This window comes from Alternaria arborescens (assembly GCF_004154835.1).
Source record: "Alternaria arborescens strain FERA 675 chromosome Unknown contig_21, whole genome shotgun sequence".
In the NCBI taxonomy this organism is placed as follows: domain Eukaryota; kingdom Fungi; phylum Ascomycota; class Dothideomycetes; order Pleosporales; family Pleosporaceae; genus Alternaria; species Alternaria arborescens.
Window position 1 is genome coordinate 203287 of NW_021167876.1, and position 16024 is coordinate 219310.

A 16024-nucleotide genomic window follows, 5' to 3' on the forward strand; every position below is an offset into this window, starting at 1 on the left:
TTTTACCGATAGCACCCAGTGGTATCGTCGGCCGCATTATATTAAACAAGGTCTGGTAAGAGGGTGTGAAGAACTGAGAAGAGGTGGCTGAGAGGCGTGTGTCGTCCGGAGCGGGAAGGGAGGGACGATCGTGACGCCGACATGGCGCTTAGCGGAGGGAGAAGCCCTTTCTCTTGCCCTTCTCTTCGATCGGCCTGCCAGACTCGATACGGGCCTTCTTCTCTTCGAGCTCTTGTCGTTGTCGGTCTAGCTGGTCCTTCATCTCCTTGTGACGGGCGTACAGCTCCTCTTCGCTCTGGCGCAGCTTGCTCTCCTTCTCCTGCACCTTTTGCTGGAACACCATCTTCATCTCCATCTCCATCTTCTGGAGCTTGGCCTCGTGCAGCGAGCGCTCCTCCTCTTGCTTGACAGCAGGGTTGACCTCCTTGAACACGCTGGAGTCTTGCTGGATGCCCATCTGTGCAAGTTTCTCGGAACGGTAGTTCTCGTACAGAGCATTGTTGGTGTTCTCCTTGAGCTCTTCCATGTGCGTGCGGATGAGCATCTGTCGTAGCTTGACGAAGTCGCAGTGCTCCTCGTTGTCAACCTCAACAACACCCCAGGGCAGCGCACGCCCGCGAACCTTGCGGCCATCGACGGTCGTGACCTCGGTGTTGGATCCGACAACGGCGAAGGGAACCTTGGCCATGATCTCCTGGTTCTCGGCAATTGTCTCCTCGTCGTCAAGCTCATACCGTGGTCCCTCGAAGATCTGGATCTTGTGGTAGGCGATATCTGCAAGAATCTGTGACTGTTAGCAAAGTCGAAAAGGGGGAGCTCAGAAAAAGCAACGTACCCTCTTCTTGTAGTTGTCGATTTCATCGTCAGTAACGGTGTCGGCCTTGGCAATGACAGGAATGAGGTTGACCTTGGTGTGAAGCTTCTTCATCACCTCAATGTCGATGGGCTTCAGGGAGTGGCCAGTAGGCTGGATGAAGTAAACAACGGCGTGGATGCGGTTGTCGACAATGTTCATGCGGTTGACCTTGTTCTCAGCGTCCAAGTAGGCATCGAACCGCTGCTCAATGTTCTTGACAATTGGATCCCACGACTCATCGTTGTTGATGAAGTCGCCAAAGCCAGGTGTGTCAACGACTGTTAATCTCAGACGAACACCGTTTTCCTCGATGTCGGCGCTGATGGACTGTATCGAAACGGTCTTGGAAATGTCGAGACTCGGGGGCTTGCGCTCCTTGGGAGGGTACAGCGAAGTGTTGAAGAGTGTGTTTACGAGGGTTGACTTTCCGAGTCCAGACTCGCCTGAAATGACACGTTAGCTCCGATTGACAACAGAGGGCGGGGGCACACCTACCGACAACCATGACGTTGAAGTTGAACCCTTTGCGCACACTCTTACGGTGCCACTGGTTGGGCAGGTTCGCAAAACCAACGTAGCCTGTGAGCTTCCTGCGCACAATGTTCATGTCGTTCGCCATGGCAGCTGCGGCCTTGGGGTTCTTCGCCGTGATGGTGTGGACCGCTGGAGAGGAGCCGTTAGACATCGACATCGTTTGATCCATGCCAAATCCGCTGGATGACGCTGGGGGCGATGGGGACGCACGGGTAGGCGGCGCGGGAGAGGTAGCACCGGATTCTAAAGCAATGTGTTAGCCAGGGGCCAGGGAGGGAAGAGAGAGAGAGCATGGCCCGTCGAGCGCAGAAGCAGCAAGCAGTGCAGAACTGCATTGAGCCTGCCGCACTTTGCTGTTTGGCTATTGCGTGGGTGCCTGAGGTGCCAATGATCTTGTAGCTCAGGTGTAGTTGTTGATGTCGCGAGACGGGGGCCGGGGCAAGCTCCTTACCCATGGTGTAAATAGTGTAGTAAACGCAGGCGATGGGCCGTCAAGTGAGGGACTTCTGTAGATGGAGAAGCGATGTCAGCGGAGGCTCTCAATGCATGCAGGCCGTGGTGGTGCTGGCTGGCGTGGCTGCTGCTAGACAAATGTACAACGCGACCCAAGCCAGGGATCTGGAGAAATAAAGTGAAACAGGCGTGGAGGAAGGACGGCGTACCAGTCAGCGGTAGTTATGCTCTCGAGTGAGTGATGCACTCAAAGCAATGAATTGAAGTGGTGCAGTGGGCTGCGAAGGAAAATGGCGTGGTTGTCCGGAGGCTGCGACGTTGGGAAGGGAAGTCGTGGTGCCGTCCGTCGCTGGGTAGGAAAGGGGTCCGCACAGGGATGGGCGCGATTGGAGCAACGCCGAAGCAATGGGCACTAGACCAAAAATCCCCGCGTCACCACTAGCAGCGTGTCGGTGCGGACTATCGCTGGAAACAACACACGTCGAATTGCAGAAAGGCCGGCGAGGGAGAATGTAGGAGGGATGGCAGTTGACACCTTTCACTTTGTCGAATGTTTTGTGCTCTTGTGCACTCCTACAAGAGGCAGTCGCGAACCGTGCTTCCCAAAGAGGTAGCATCACGTGTGGCTAATTAGAAGGCACGAGCAGCGCGTTACTACCTAGTAGACATTAGGTCACTGCTTCATTATGACTATCTGCCATGACTTCGACACCGCCGTCTCATCTCCAACGCTGACTCTCACGCTGCTGCAGCGTGGCACTACAGTACACGGGGTGCCAGACTCGACACCTATCCAATTACGTGGCTTCCCCCTGTATACCCATACCCAGCTCATCATCTTATCTATGCAAATCAAAGGGTATTTTGCGCATGTCCCAAGCAAACAAATCCAAACCAACGCCGCAGTCACCGCGCCCCGCTATGCAAAGCTCGCCAATGCCCTGTTCAACTCAGTCTTGTCGTACTTGACGTACTTGCCCTTTCCCTTGTCGATCTCCCGGTAGCGGTCGTAGAACCTGTTGTACAGTGGCTCAATGATGTTCTGTACCTCCTTGGAAAGCTGGTTCCGCACTTCGGGTTCCATTGCGTACGACTTATGCCGTGTGACAAGGTCGTCGAAGCTTGTGTTGAAGTTCTTGAACTTTTCTTTAATCGCGTCCTTGTCTTTCGAGCTAAGAGACTTCACGATAGCTGCCGAATCTGCACCGCCTGATGTTGGTCGCTCCTTGCTACGGTTTGTGTACTGCACATCCAGTAGATACCCTGATGGCTCACGCCACGCTTCAAGGTACATGGCTGTGCCTTGCTTACGCCAGTCGGCAAGCTTCTTGGAGTAGTCGTCCATGAGTGGTGCGAGTTCCGAAGAGCGGATGATGCGCGTGATGATGGCGACGTTGTTTGCCATGAAGATACCCTGTAAATTCTTGCCCTTCAACAACATCTTTGCTTTTCCAATCAAATTCTGCAGTAGTGTGTCAACGGTATCGGCTGCATAGGACCCGAACAACTTTACGCCGTCCGGTCCAACGTCCAGAGCCGTGGAGGAGTTATTAGCTGTCCCCGAGTTCCAGCCACCCTCTCCCAACGATGCCAATATCGACGCGAGAGGTTCGAGGTAGTTAGTCATCTCTTGCAGGCGTCGCATCGTCTGCGTTGTAATGTCGACAGGACCACCATCGATAGGAACAGCAATGAGAGCCTGTGTTTTCGACCTCGTGTCTTCCAACATCTTGCTCAATGACATTTTCGACGTCTCACGAACCGGCTTCACGCTGTCATAGATCTGGTCCTTCAGCGCTCCCGTCTGCTTTTGAAGTCGCATCGATAGCGTCCGGACCATGCCGCAGATCTCAAATCCAAGGAAGCAGTCTGTCAACAGGTTCTTCTGAATATGCCCGTTCAATTCGCGCAGCGTTTTCGTGAAGTCCTGCAGCGGGACCTGGCACGTTGACTCGTAGACGTCGCTCCATTCCTCCCTGTCAAAGACGTAGTTCAAGTTATCAAACTCTGCCACAAATAGACCCTCTATCGCCTGCACGTATGTCCCGATACCATTAGTACCTTTCTTGTACAGCGCATCTGCCTGCACCTTCCGGGCTGTGCTTATGGTCGCCTGCATGAGACTCCTCAATGTGCTTTCTAGGTATTCACCCCTGACGTCTGCGTATATTCGGCGTGTGGGAGTTTGTGAGAGATCGATTTGCGATAATTGGGCGAATGATTTGGAGATATGCGAATTGATGCTGCGTAGGCTCTGAAGCCTATCTTGGGGTATGCGAGGGAACGGATTCTCTGTGCCATGTTAGTATCTCCATAATCATAAGACACGAATGACGTACGCTTCGCAACAAATTCCAATGCCTGGACCTTCTCTCGGGCGCTATCCTGCAATATGCTGCGGAACACATCCTCCAACTGCTTGTTACCCATTTTCAAGAGCCCGCTGAGCTCTGCGACAGCCTGTTCGTTGGAGCGAAGATTGGTACGCTTGAGATCTGCAAGGCTCATGTTCGTGCGGTCGAGGGAAGCAATGTAACCGTCAAGATCTCCCCGTCCAGGTCCAGCGCGAATAATCCTCTCTTCCTTTGCACTCTCTTCTCTTGGAGCTCGGAGTCGTTCAATTGCGTCTATTATACGATCGACATTCGTGTTGGCTATCTGCAGCTTCTGGGTGTTGCCGTAGATTGGGCCGATTGCTTCCTGGACTGCCTTTCCGCTCGCGTCTAGTCTATTGACAGAGCCTTGGATCTTCTTTGTGAGTGTCTTCATCTTTTCCATGTTGGCGAAGAGCACTTCGACTTCCGCGCTCTCCTCGAGGAGTGCAGCTTTGCGAGGGGCGACCATGGCGACTGCTGGGCCGATGCGCAACTGCCTTGAGGCCTACGTGTACGCGTGGACGGCGGCGAAGGCGACCTCAATTATATGAAGCGGGTGAGTAAGAATGAAGCGAACATGAAGTACAGCATATAATGGTACCAATGAATGGATAACCAATTAGGCAATGCTATACCCTGGTGTTGAATGATGTGTGAGGGGATGCTTGCGGAGAGCTGTCGCGGAGGCAACGCTAAGACCCACCGGGGTCCCGTGTAGATCGTCTCGACACGATTCGCTTTACGATGAACACCCACTCCAGATACTCATCGTACTTGAACATAATATGTGATTGCCGGATCCAGAGCTACGCCGCAGCAAAGCTACATCTTGTCTTTCATAGCCTCGAATGGCGTTCTTCGCGGTGGTTTGATATGCGCTAATCAGCGTTGCCTGTCATCGCAATTCCGCTGTCTCCGTGTCACCTATGTTTCGACGACGCGTGTGCGCCTTAGTACTTGGGGTATCACGGTGGCACATGCAGTCACAGAGGTAGATTATACAGGGGTATGCGATTGACGATTCACTAGGTTATCTAGATATACAGACGCTTGAGGCGGTTTGCATTCTGTATGTGAAAGATGCATCCAGTGTTTTGGCTTTCCTTAGTACAATGAAAGTTGAGTAAAGCTGAAAGCTGGATCTTTCGGGTCATGAAATAAGACCATGTTGAACTTGAGACTTGTGGGAAATGCGAATAAGAAGCAATTTCGAAAAAGTAATGCCAGATAAGCACATCGAAAGCAGAGCTGAAACCACATTCCGCCAATGACTGTGGTCCATGTGTTTGACCGAAGACTGTAGCTGAACACTAACGCACAGGTTAGATACCACCAAGCACCTCGTGGAACTGGGTCCAATTCTCATTCCGCAAAATAGGGACTGAAGCGGTCGGCGGGTCAGGGGCAGGTAGTATTCCGGCCGGTGTCTCGTCTTCCGTATCTTCACGCTTGATCTTCTTCTCGATATGCTCATCTTCACTGTCCATGAAGCAACCTTAAATATCCTGGACACTAATGTCGAAGGCGCTAAAGTATACGTAAAATGTGAATATCTTCATTCTTGATCCAAGTGGGTATAATGCGTCCTCTATCGTTTCCAAAAGCCTAAAAGCCTCCTCCAACTCCTTGTCATCACCTCATCCATCATGTGTTACACAGCCTTCACTTAGCTGAACTGATCACCATGCTCACTCTCACCTCCGACACGACGACCAGCTATCCTTCCTTGGCTCAACTTCCATCGCCATCGTCGTTCCCGCTCGTCCTTTTCTCTCTGCTCTCTTTGTGCTTTCTTGCGTTCGTATACAGCGCGGACAGTGCGTTTTGTACGTTCAGCGCCTTCGCTGTAATTGGCACGAGCGAGGTTCACGACACTGTCGATTTGCTCGGGTGTGTAGACAAAGTTCCACGTTGACATGAAGTCACTGACCTTTGGGTCGACGCCGGGTACTTTTGGGTTGGCAAGGAAAGGGAAGTAGACGACAGTGATGCCAGATTCAGGATGCATGAGCTCCCAGTCTTCGTCTACTTGTTTCGGTTCGGGGTGTGCGGAATCGGACGTGCGTTCTTCAGTAGTGCCAACCCAGATGTTGCAGTAGCCTAAATCTTTACTCTTCTTGCCGCCTTTCTTGTCTTCGGTACTCTTATCCTTGGCTTCTGCGAGCTTTTCTTGAGCTTGCTGCTCGGATTTTGCTTGGGCGCGATCGAGATCTTTTTGCAGGTCTTCCATGGATTCATCATCTGGTGGCCACCCTGCACCAACAGGCCAGCCTTTGATACCACGCTGGCGAGCATACCCATCTGCTACCTTCAACCAGTTGTCAGTCTTGACATCGGCCGAGGCATCAAAGGCGACGAGAATGTCAACATTACGTCCAGGTCGGAGAAGCGGGTAGATGGGTAGGTTGTTCGACATTCCTGCGTCCATGAATTGAAAGTTCTTTTGCTCGAAAATGCTCTCAGGGCACGATGCAGGCAGGAATTCACGCATGCCGAGAGCGTAGTTGGGCATAGCGGCGGGGTCAATGGGGTGGACTTTGACAAGATCATCATCGCGCTCGGAGATCATGGCGTCGATACTGCCGCCGAGACCGGTGAGACTGCGCATGAGGGGTCGGATCTCTCGATAGTAGTGTGAGAGGGTCGCACAAAAGGCAGATCCCCAGATGCCCATCAGCAAGGGGACGCGCACTTCAGGCAAAGCCAGGCCATTGTCCCGCCAGACTGTGCGTCCGTTTTCAAACCGACGACCCATTGCCCAGGTAGGTATGCCAGCTGAGATCTCCTCACACCACATCTCGTATGGCGTAAACTCGAACCATTGAAACCAGGCCTCCCTTCTCGCTTTTGCTTCGGCAGCGATGACGTCTGTATCTGTTTGTTCGGCCAATGGGATTTCGTGTCGTACTGCGGTGTAGATGGGCAGGGGATGCGAGCCGTTGTCAGTGAATCGTCGCTGGTTCGACACCTTGAAGTCGTATTCGCTGACGGAAAGTTCACCCTTCGGTACAAGTAGACGAGCGGCAAGCAATGCGCCGTAGATGTCCACCAGACCAAAATCAGCATCAGGGATGCCCTTGGCCTTCTCCACGAGCCCACTCAAGAGATATTTGTTGGTTGGCGCGCTGACGAGCAGTTCTAGGGCATCAGGTGGGAAAGCAATGTGCACGCCGAGGCGGTTCTTAAGATGTCTAATGATGCGAGCGTGACTGCGTTGGGTGAGATCTGAGTAATAGAGGGTCTGCAGCCAGCAGCTGCCACTGACGCCCGCCGTGTAGGTGACACAGTCAAAGAGACCGTGTTCTTTCGAAGAGAGGTACGACGATGTACCTGCCACGAGCGCTCGCAGACCTCCACCAGAACCGCACATGGCAATAACGGGTACATCATCGGGGTGTATCTGGGCTTCTGGGATGTCGAGATATCGCGCAAGTGCAGCCTTGGTGAATTGCGCCCTCTTCTTCAGAAATGCCTTCTCTTCATCACACAGCTCGTTGGAGACCCTCACCGAGGCATCCCATATGATCTCCGGATTGATCTCGGGGTCGTTGGCTTGGTACCAGATCTCTTCGGCAAGGGAGCCCGGCGCCATTGAGAGTTCATTCTGAAGTTTTCGAATGAAACCAGGCAGGACCTTGACCCAATTGGGCACAATGTAGTCAATGATGGTGTCGCCGAGCTTCGAAGGAGATGGCGAGGCCGGGAACTTGGCCGTTATGGTCTGCCAGGCGGACTGGCTCTCGCCGGCGTTCTCATCCTCTTCGCTGTAGCCCTTGGCAACACGTTTCTGCGATGGCGGATCTTGCTGGCCCGACTTCTCGGCATCGTCTTTGTTTCCCTGCCTCTCAGCGTCGCCTACTGACGTGGTTTCGGTTTGCTTGTCGTCGCTGCCGCCGAAGAAGTACCGCTTGAGAGAGGGCGAATCCAGATGGATGGGACGGAACAGGGGGATTGGCGACGATTCCGACGTGAGATAGCACGTCGCGGCAGTTGCGAGGAGGCATGGGGGGCCATATTGCAGACCGAGTGTAGCAGCTTTGGATCGGTGGGAGAGTGGACGCTTCGTGTGTAGGCTTGTGCTATTAGCATGGGGATATAATGCCGTGATATCCTAGCTTACCCACGACGCGTCCCCCGCAGCCAGAGCTGGCCCAGATTGCGCGTGTTCCTGTAGCCTGCCATGCGCAAGTTGGGGGCAAAAGGAAAGAATTGTTTGTGATGATGTAGCCGTGCAAGTCAGTCACATGGGAAAGTGCGAAAAGCCCACCTGGGCTCATGGAAATGCGTTAAGCATGACGGAGCAGACAACCTGCTTCGGAGGCCCGCAAAATTCCGCCGAAAGCTGGTTTCGGGATGACGCGAGATCGAATGACCGCCCGCACAACGTCTGCCAAGCCATGCAGGAACGCTGAACCTAGCGCCAATCAACTCTTGTCTCCACCTGAGAAGTCATCGCCCACAATGAACACACGCGGAATGCTTGGTAAAGATGATTCGAGTATTAGACATTATGGTGGAGCAGAGGCGCTCAAAACATTAACAATACGCTACCAAAGCATTCTTTTTGTCCAAAAAGAAGTGTAGTACCATCCTCTCCTCAACTACGGTGCAGTATCCATCCTCGGAACCTTCTCTTTCCCTCGATTAACTTGTCGCTGGTCCATGACCGCTCTTGCCATTTCCTTTAACGAAGGCACACCTTTCAACCTCTGTGCAGAAGAAGCCTGGTACGGGTATCGAGGCAGTACCGTAGCATTAGCCCCATTGCTCTCCATCGCAGATGCCGCATTTGTCTCAGATACTGATGGTACTGGTGGTATAGTAGAATGCCGCAGCATTTTTACCTCCTTCGTCGCCCCTACGTTCTTCTGCACTGTGAATGTCTCTCCAGCCTTACATGTCGAGGTCGACGAAGGTGTTGACGGATGCGGCTGCTGTAGCGGCGGTGTCACCAATCCCGTCTCAACCGTCGCATCTGCACCCTCACGCCGTTTCTGGGACGTAATCTCATCCTGCGTTCGTTTCAGACTACTCAGGAAGACCATACCGTCTCTGCCCACTACTCTGTTAGGCGGCGTAGTACTATTGTGCCCCTCTTTCCCCTCTTTCTTCTTGTACGGACCGCGCTTCTTGGGTATCTGGAGTGTAGCAGATTGTGGATGGAGTCTGGTTCCTTGCCTCCGAGTCAGGCACCGGGAATTAGGCCAGATTAGAGGGTTTGCGGAGGAGTTTGAGGTTTGTGGTCTTGGTGGTAGATTGGGCGGATTCATTCGCTTGCTAGCCACGTGTGAAATTGACATTTGACTGGTAAGAGTCGACCGGCGGTTTGTAAGTTGATTTCGTACCCACCCTGGATGCGACAGATTATCCGTCTGTAACTGGTTGATATACTTGGCTCGGCCGTCTTCGGGTAAAGCTGCCGGCTGCTGAAGATGGGGGTGTAGATTTGGGTTTGCTCTATTCGCTTGCCAGGCTTCGAGGTACGGGGCGGCGTCTATGGGAGTAGATTCTGACAGTGAACAGTTGGGAGTGATGTTCTTCATTGCGAAGTCTCGTTCCTTGAAGGCTTTGATTTCGGAGGATGCTTGCGCGCGGAGGATCTCAAGTTCAGCGTTGTGCTGGGCAACTTGTTGTCGACGCCGAGGGCACTTGTGACGGTGTTAGCTAGTCACTTGTATATCTCGACATTGCGAAAAGGTTCGGCTATTGTGAAATGGACGCATGTGTCGGAACAGGTACCCTGAAAGTATTCACTGTACTCTTCGTTATTGCACTTGCAGATCACAGCAAATGTATAGCTTTAGGGTAATCTCATCGGCTTTCTCGTAACACGTCTGGGAATGGGAGTACTTACCTCGTGCACTCCATTCTTGTCGAATTTCCAGTAAGTGTGGCCTGTCTGTCCACAAACACGGCATTGTGGTGGCGGCAGCTTCTTGCCGTCTCGCTGCCTTCGACTGGCTTGATTTTGAGCATCCTGCGAACCACGCCGTAACAGTTCAAAGGCTTCCTGAGAAGAAATCATGTCAGGATGCTCACGTTTGGACTGACGGGGAAGACGAGCAGGAACGAAAGGCTCTATCGATTTTGCTATGTAGCCCGTATGCGACTCCAAAGACTTCTACAATTCATTACTAACTTTCTTGGTGGGGAAGTAAAACGGGGCTGGGTTGTTGAATACTTCGACTGCCGGCATAGTCTGCCACTCGCCCAACAAACTACCCGGAAGACTGTTTTGCTTCAAGAATGCAATCGCTTCAACGACACACTGAGGTGGAGGCTCGTCGGGGTCGATGATGGCTTTAGGATACCGCCTTCTGTACTCTTTGAAATATGGTGGAATTTCGTCGTCGGTCCAGACTCTGGCATTCTCAGCCATGATCGCATCCAGTCTCTCCTTGGTGATATCCAAGATGCGACATACTGGGTAAAAAGGGGATGGATAGTTCTTCTGCGCGAAGTCGTCAAGGATCCGTTCGATAATTTCCTGGCGTATTGACGGCCATAGCTCTTCAAAGGTCACCTGCATCATTAGTATCGTGGGAGATGTTTGGATTGGGAGTGCCATGCCGTAGGAAATGTGACTGTGGTAGGCCAATTTTTCCTCAAACTATCGTACCAGACGCTTGTGTCCGCCTCATATTTGGCTGCGAACTGGCGTTTGATCTTTCGTACTCGTTCATAATCTTCGGCGTCCATAGCCTCCGCCAGCTCTCTCATGCCATGCTTGGTGAGTTCTATCGCAACTGGAGGCGATGGTGGGGCATTGTCCGTCAGCGAGGGGAACGCTGCTGGTCTGGGTGCGGAAAATGCAGGCGAAGGTCCATCCTCCAGGGGTGTTGCTACGCGCTTGGCGGTTTTGTTGAAGTGTCTCGCGCGTTTATTCTCTGGCGAGGCATTCTCGCGACTGGGTTTCTTAACGTGCTTAACGTGGGCCATCCCACGAGACTTTAGAGGCCTCCGGGGATCACTTGTGTTTGGGATTGTGGCGCGGGGTACTTCAGGCTTGTCCTTCTCTGGCGATGGGTTTTGTGAGAGGTGAGGCGCGCCTGTGGGGAGAGTCAAAGGGTTTGGTGCGCCGGGGGTCGCAGTCAACGTATTTGGGGGTGGAGACACTTGTGAATCGATGACCGAATCTCGACTCTCAGACCTTGGTTCTGGCGAACCGCTGAGATCTGAGTCGTCCGACTCATCATAACGTGCTGGTCGTTTCAACTTGGCCTCGGGTCGAAGCTCATATGGCATTTCTTGAGACTGTAATGATTTGGTGTAAGCGTTGATTGGGTACCGATACTCTGTAGTCCGTCATAAATGAGAAAGATTGCGGGTCTCTGGTATGTGAGATCCGTGGAAAAGACTGTATCTGCTACCTATCCAATCCGAAGGCACCGCATCGTAACTACCGTGCGTTTAGCGAGCAACGGCGACCTCTAGGAGTTCAAGTGAATGCCAGTGACCACTGACGCGACAGAAATATTGAGAATGCATCCGGTGAACAATACGCGTCTTAGCGACGCTATAGTTACTAGAAGCTCGTTTAGAGGTTGTACTCTAATTACCACTCTGAGGCGATTAGTCCTGGGATCTTACTGACCAAGAGGCTATTACAGCGGAGCAAACGTTTTCTGCACCTGGTGCAGTCATTGCGATAGTCAAAGCTTCTCATTCGAGAGCACCTATTCTTATGGCTATTGTTTGAATCGCAAAAGTCACGAGTAGCTCATCCATGATCACCTCAGCATAAGAACGAACCTGCTTGCCTATTAGATAGCATCTTTTTTCTGCAGAAGCCACGTACCAGAGAAGGATATCCTAAGCAGGTGCCCACAATCGTCCCATGTGTCATTTACGAAGTCACGTCATCGGCTCAGGGCAAGCAAAGCCGTCTAGGAGAACGCAGTCATATAGGTTTCGCAGAAGCACTGATTGAAGGAGAAAATGCAAGGAAATGTAGAGCGTAAAGTGTTTCAGAAGAGACAGAACCAGTTGCGGTTACTGGCCAGGGTTTTGGGTAGCCTGAATGAAAAGGCCGATGTGCTTACCCATTCCATAGGAGTGCCCAGCGATACTACGGATACAAGTAAGTCTTCTGATGCAGAGCACCGCTTGATAACGCCTTGAAACATGCAGGGTATAATGCTAGTGAACGCCTGATACAAAATCAACGAAATCGCCAACTGCCAGAGGATCATGTCTACCGGTCTTGGAAAGGAGTAACGTCGCGCCCCGTAAAACGGAGCACATCCGACGCATCCATGCCGTCTTCCATGTTCGTATCGTCGTCGCCGTCCCTTGTGTCTTCAATGCCTCGCTTTTGCTTGCTTGACGCGAAGGAAAGGGACAGTGATGCAGGCTGGGCAGAGCCGTTACTAAGACCATTTTGGTGTGGCGTTTGCGCGTAAGAGGCGGCGATGGAGCGTCGGGCAAGGAGAATATCCCAGTAGGAGCGCAGGATGTTCTTCAAGACGTCGTCGAAATTAACGCAGAAGCGCTGCGCTTGACAGACCTGCATAGCCTTGATGTAATCGATGTTGTTGAGCGTCTGCATCAGATAGGCTGCGACCACGGCAGCTGACTTCTCATTGCCAGACTCGCAGAAGACTAACACTTTGCCGAGAGTGGCCTGCCCTGTTGTCTCCAAGCTGTGTTGTCGTACCCGTGCGATGTGCGAGTTGATCATGCTCGTCGCGTCCGGGAACCTGGGCGTGAGGCTGTAGAAGCTGGGAGACTCGATGCTGCCCACCTCCATGCATACCTGGGTAGCAGCTTGCATGGCGCCCGACATGCTGTTGGCCTGGGCACGAACAGCTAGTACCATGGTGATGCCCTCTCGCTCTAGAAAAGCTTTGTCCCTGGCTGCCACCATAGGACCAAGATAGACCCACGGCAGTATCATTTGTGCCTGTCTCCGCCGCTCGTATGCCCACTCTAGCAGCGTGTTCTTCTGTATGATGTCCTCGAGGTCCAACTCGTTCAAGAAGCTCATGTCTACATCCCCTCCAGGTGTGCCACCAAGAGACAAGCCTGGCATGTCGGTCGTGAGCGTGGGAGGGGGAACCACAATGCGGGGGGCTGTGGGGAGGCGGTACGAGTATTCGTGTTGGTTGCGCATGTGCCCGTTCGGGAGGTCAGACAGAGTCTTCTCTTCGCGTATTGTCGCCATGGTTCTCGTTTGGGACCCGTGGGTGGGGTGTTGAGGGGAGCGTGTCTTGTTAGGAGCAGACGGCGCGAAGGGCAGGGCTTTGTGAATCCGGGCCGAAGGAATTACTTCTGGCACAGTGAATGATGACACGATAGTGCGGTTTATTAGAGGCGCGTCTGAGGCAGGCGCGAGCCCAGGCAGCAATACGCTCAATCGGGGAGTTGCAGGTCGGATCAGATCTCTCGTAATTCCTAGAGCAGCCAAACAAGACACCCTAAAGAAGAAGAGATTGGTGGTTTCAGACCGGGCGCAATACACTTCATGGCGAGCTTGCTATGGCTGGGTACCGTTGACCACATGGGAGTGGGAGCGCGCCACCGCGCCTTCTCATCCGCGGCAGTCGCTAGCCAAAAGGAGGCGCCCGACAGCGCTGACGTAACTTCCCCACCCACTCGACATCTTCTAAGCTTCCTCATGTCTCACTTCACCTGCACCGTGACTCGTCGTGCGACCCAGGATTAAACACACGAGGCTGTCAAGATATGCTGGCAGCTTCGAGCCCTGTGGCAGTTCTCGCTTCGCTTACCATGCAAGGGAACGGCCGCAGCGTGCAATCAACCGCGCAGAGCGACCCACCAGTTTTTGATGAGCTTCCTCTTGAAGCGTCTCGACCGTCTTATATGACTATTTTGATTTGACATGTCAAAACCAGGCATGCGTGCGTGTAGCCAAGAGCAGTTTGGTGGTACATGCAATATGCAGTATTCTGGTTTGCGGGCAACACGCACTGCATGCTCAGGGTTAACTTATAGTTGATCAGAGGCATCCTGGAATACGTCGACTTTCCATAAATCTCTCACTGTCGACTCTCCGGTCATTCGCGCTCACGTAGTACGACGTCGGACTCTTCCATATGCTTTCTACACTCGTTATAACTTATGACAAGATGACCACAATTAAAACCAACACCGACGTGCAGCTTCGCGACAGCGAGTCACACAATACCACTTCCACAGCTGAGAAGATAGGAACACCCGAAGACCAGAAAGACATGCATAGAATGGGGAAAACGCAAGAATTGCGCCGGAACTTCCGTTTCGTTTCCATCTTTGGATACTCGATGATCTTAATGTCTACATGGGAGACTGTGTTAACGTGAGGATATGTATTGGGTCGTGTGGTGGCTACAAACTGATGATTGTTAGTACTTTGATCATACCATTGACGAACGGCGGTACTGGCGGTGCGATATTCGTCTTTCTTGGAACTGCAGTTGGTATGGGCTTTGTCATCGCATCTATGGCTGAGATGGCTTCCATGGCCCCCACGTCAGGCGGTCAATATCACTGGGTCTCTGAGTTTGCACCACGAGAGCACCAGAGGTTCCTGAGCTATGTTGTCGGTCAGTATCATGCCTTGAGAATCGATACACTATAGTAGTCTAACGATGGTTTTAGGCTGGCTGTGTGTTCTTGGCTGGCAAACAGGTATCGCCTCCGTTGCTTTCCTAGCTGGCGGCCAGATCCAAGGCTTGATCATTCTAAACAACAACAACAACTACGTCCCAGAACGTTGGCATGGTACACTCCTCATTGTTGCAGTCGCGAGCTTTGCCATACTGTTCAATACGCTTCTTGCACGCAAACTTCCCCTCGTTGAAGCCACAGTGCTAGTCCTCCACATATTTGGCTTCATTGCTATCTTCACTATCATGTGGGTCCTCGGAACACACAGCAAGCCTAGTCAAGTATTTGGGTCTTTCCAGGATAATGCCGGGTGGGGTAACACAGGTCTATCATGTCTAATTGGCCAACTCGCTCCCATATTTACATTACTTGGATCAGACGCAGCAACCCACATGAGCGAGGAGCTTCAGGATGCATCCAAGACGCTGCCAAGAGCCATGATCTGGACAGCAATTGTAAACAGCAGTTTAGGTTTCCTGATGCTGATCGTCTTCTGCTTCAGTCTCGGGGATGTGGAGAGTGTGCTTTCGACTCCGACTGGCCAACCGCATATACAAATCATGTCTAATGTTACCCAATCGACCACTAGCACCACAGTTCTCGCGTCCATAATTTTCATCATGGCAATATTTGGGTGTGTGAACAACGTTGCAACGTGTTCGAGGCAGTTGTTCGCTTTCGCACGCGACCATGGCGTCCCCTTCGGAGCGTTCCTTTCGCGAGTGCAGCCTGGTTGGGACATACCCTTCAATTCCGTCGTTGTGTCTTTTGTTTTTTCGATCCTTCTCTCCTTGATTAATATTGGCAGTACTGTGGCGTTCAACAGTATCGCTTCACTCGGTACATGTGCCATGTTGTCGTCCTACATCATTTCTATCTCCTGCATCTTTCTCAAGAGGTGGAGGAACGAGACCTTACTGCCTTGCCACTTCAGCTTAGGAAAGGCTGGTATCTGGATCAATGGCATTTCTGTTCTTTACCTTTGCGTGGCACTATTGTTTGCCTTCTTCCCAACGTTTCCTTCTCCTACTCCTGAGTTGATGAACTGGAACGTGCTTATCTATGGGGTTGTTGTGATATTTTCCCTGGTCTATTTTGTTGTTCAGGGCCGGAAGATGTATGTTGGACCAGTCGAATATATCAACAGGAATACCCTCTAGTTTATGCCTGTTCGAGGATGTTTAATTGGACGAGGTGG

General features: G+C 52.2%; 7 protein-coding genes across 7 annotated transcripts; 1 reads left to right on the forward strand and 6 right to left on the reverse strand.

Annotated features, from left to right (window-relative positions):
- Nucleotides 1-148: 148 nt before the first annotated feature.
- AA0111_g8427 (Cell division control protein 3) lies at nt 149-1845 on the reverse strand (the record flags this gene model as incomplete). Its single annotated transcript, XM_028654873.1, has 5 exons — nt 149-784; nt 836-1299; nt 1352-1519; nt 1601-1633; nt 1842-1845. 5 exons carry the CDS (start codon nt 1843-1845, stop codon nt 149-151), a joined length of 1305 nt encoding a protein of 434 aa, XP_028503996.1.
- A 917-nt stretch (nt 1846-2762) lies between these two features.
- AA0111_g8428 (Exocyst complex protein) lies at nt 2763-4687 on the reverse strand (the record flags this gene model as incomplete). The annotated part of the gene is made up of 2 exons (XM_028654874.1): nt 2763-4135; nt 4183-4687. 2 exons carry the CDS (start codon nt 4685-4687, stop codon nt 2763-2765), a joined length of 1878 nt encoding a protein of 625 aa, XP_028504000.1.
- An 853-nt stretch (nt 4688-5540) lies between these two features.
- Nucleotides 5541-5705, reverse strand: AA0111_g8429 (hypothetical protein; the record flags this gene model as incomplete). The annotated part of the gene is made up of 1 exon (XM_028654875.1): nt 5541-5705. The coding sequence occupies one exon, from the start codon at nt 5703-5705 to the stop codon at nt 5541-5543; it is 165 nt and encodes a 54-aa protein (XP_028504001.1).
- Nucleotides 5706-5884: 179 nt separating this feature from the next.
- On the reverse strand, nt 5885-8400 carry AA0111_g8430 (hypothetical protein; the record flags this gene model as incomplete). Its single annotated transcript, XM_028654877.1, has 2 exons — nt 5885-8291; nt 8339-8400. The coding sequence occupies 2 exons, from the start codon at nt 8398-8400 to the stop codon at nt 5885-5887; spliced, it is 2469 nt and encodes an 822-aa protein (XP_028503916.1).
- A 419-nt stretch (nt 8401-8819) lies between these two features.
- Nucleotides 8820-11463, reverse strand: AA0111_g8431 (hypothetical protein; the record flags this gene model as incomplete). The annotated part of the gene is made up of 4 exons (XM_028654878.1): nt 8820-9866; nt 10073-10228; nt 10358-10741; nt 10894-11463. 4 exons carry the CDS (start codon nt 11461-11463, stop codon nt 8820-8822), a joined length of 2157 nt encoding a protein of 718 aa, XP_028503915.1.
- A 949-nt stretch (nt 11464-12412) lies between these two features.
- Nucleotides 12413-13381, reverse strand: AA0111_g8432 (hypothetical protein; the record flags this gene model as incomplete). Its single annotated transcript, XM_028654879.1, has 1 exon — nt 12413-13381. The coding sequence occupies one exon, from the start codon at nt 13379-13381 to the stop codon at nt 12413-12415; it is 969 nt and encodes a 322-aa protein (XP_028503973.1).
- A 925-nt stretch (nt 13382-14306) lies between these two features.
- AA0111_g8433 (hypothetical protein) lies at nt 14307-15986 on the forward strand (the record flags this gene model as incomplete). Its single annotated transcript, XM_028654880.1, has 3 exons — nt 14307-14515; nt 14566-14762; nt 14818-15986. The coding sequence occupies 3 exons, from the start codon at nt 14307-14309 to the stop codon at nt 15984-15986; spliced, it is 1575 nt and encodes a 524-aa protein (XP_028503972.1).
- Between the last annotated feature and the right edge of the window lie 38 nt (nt 15987-16024).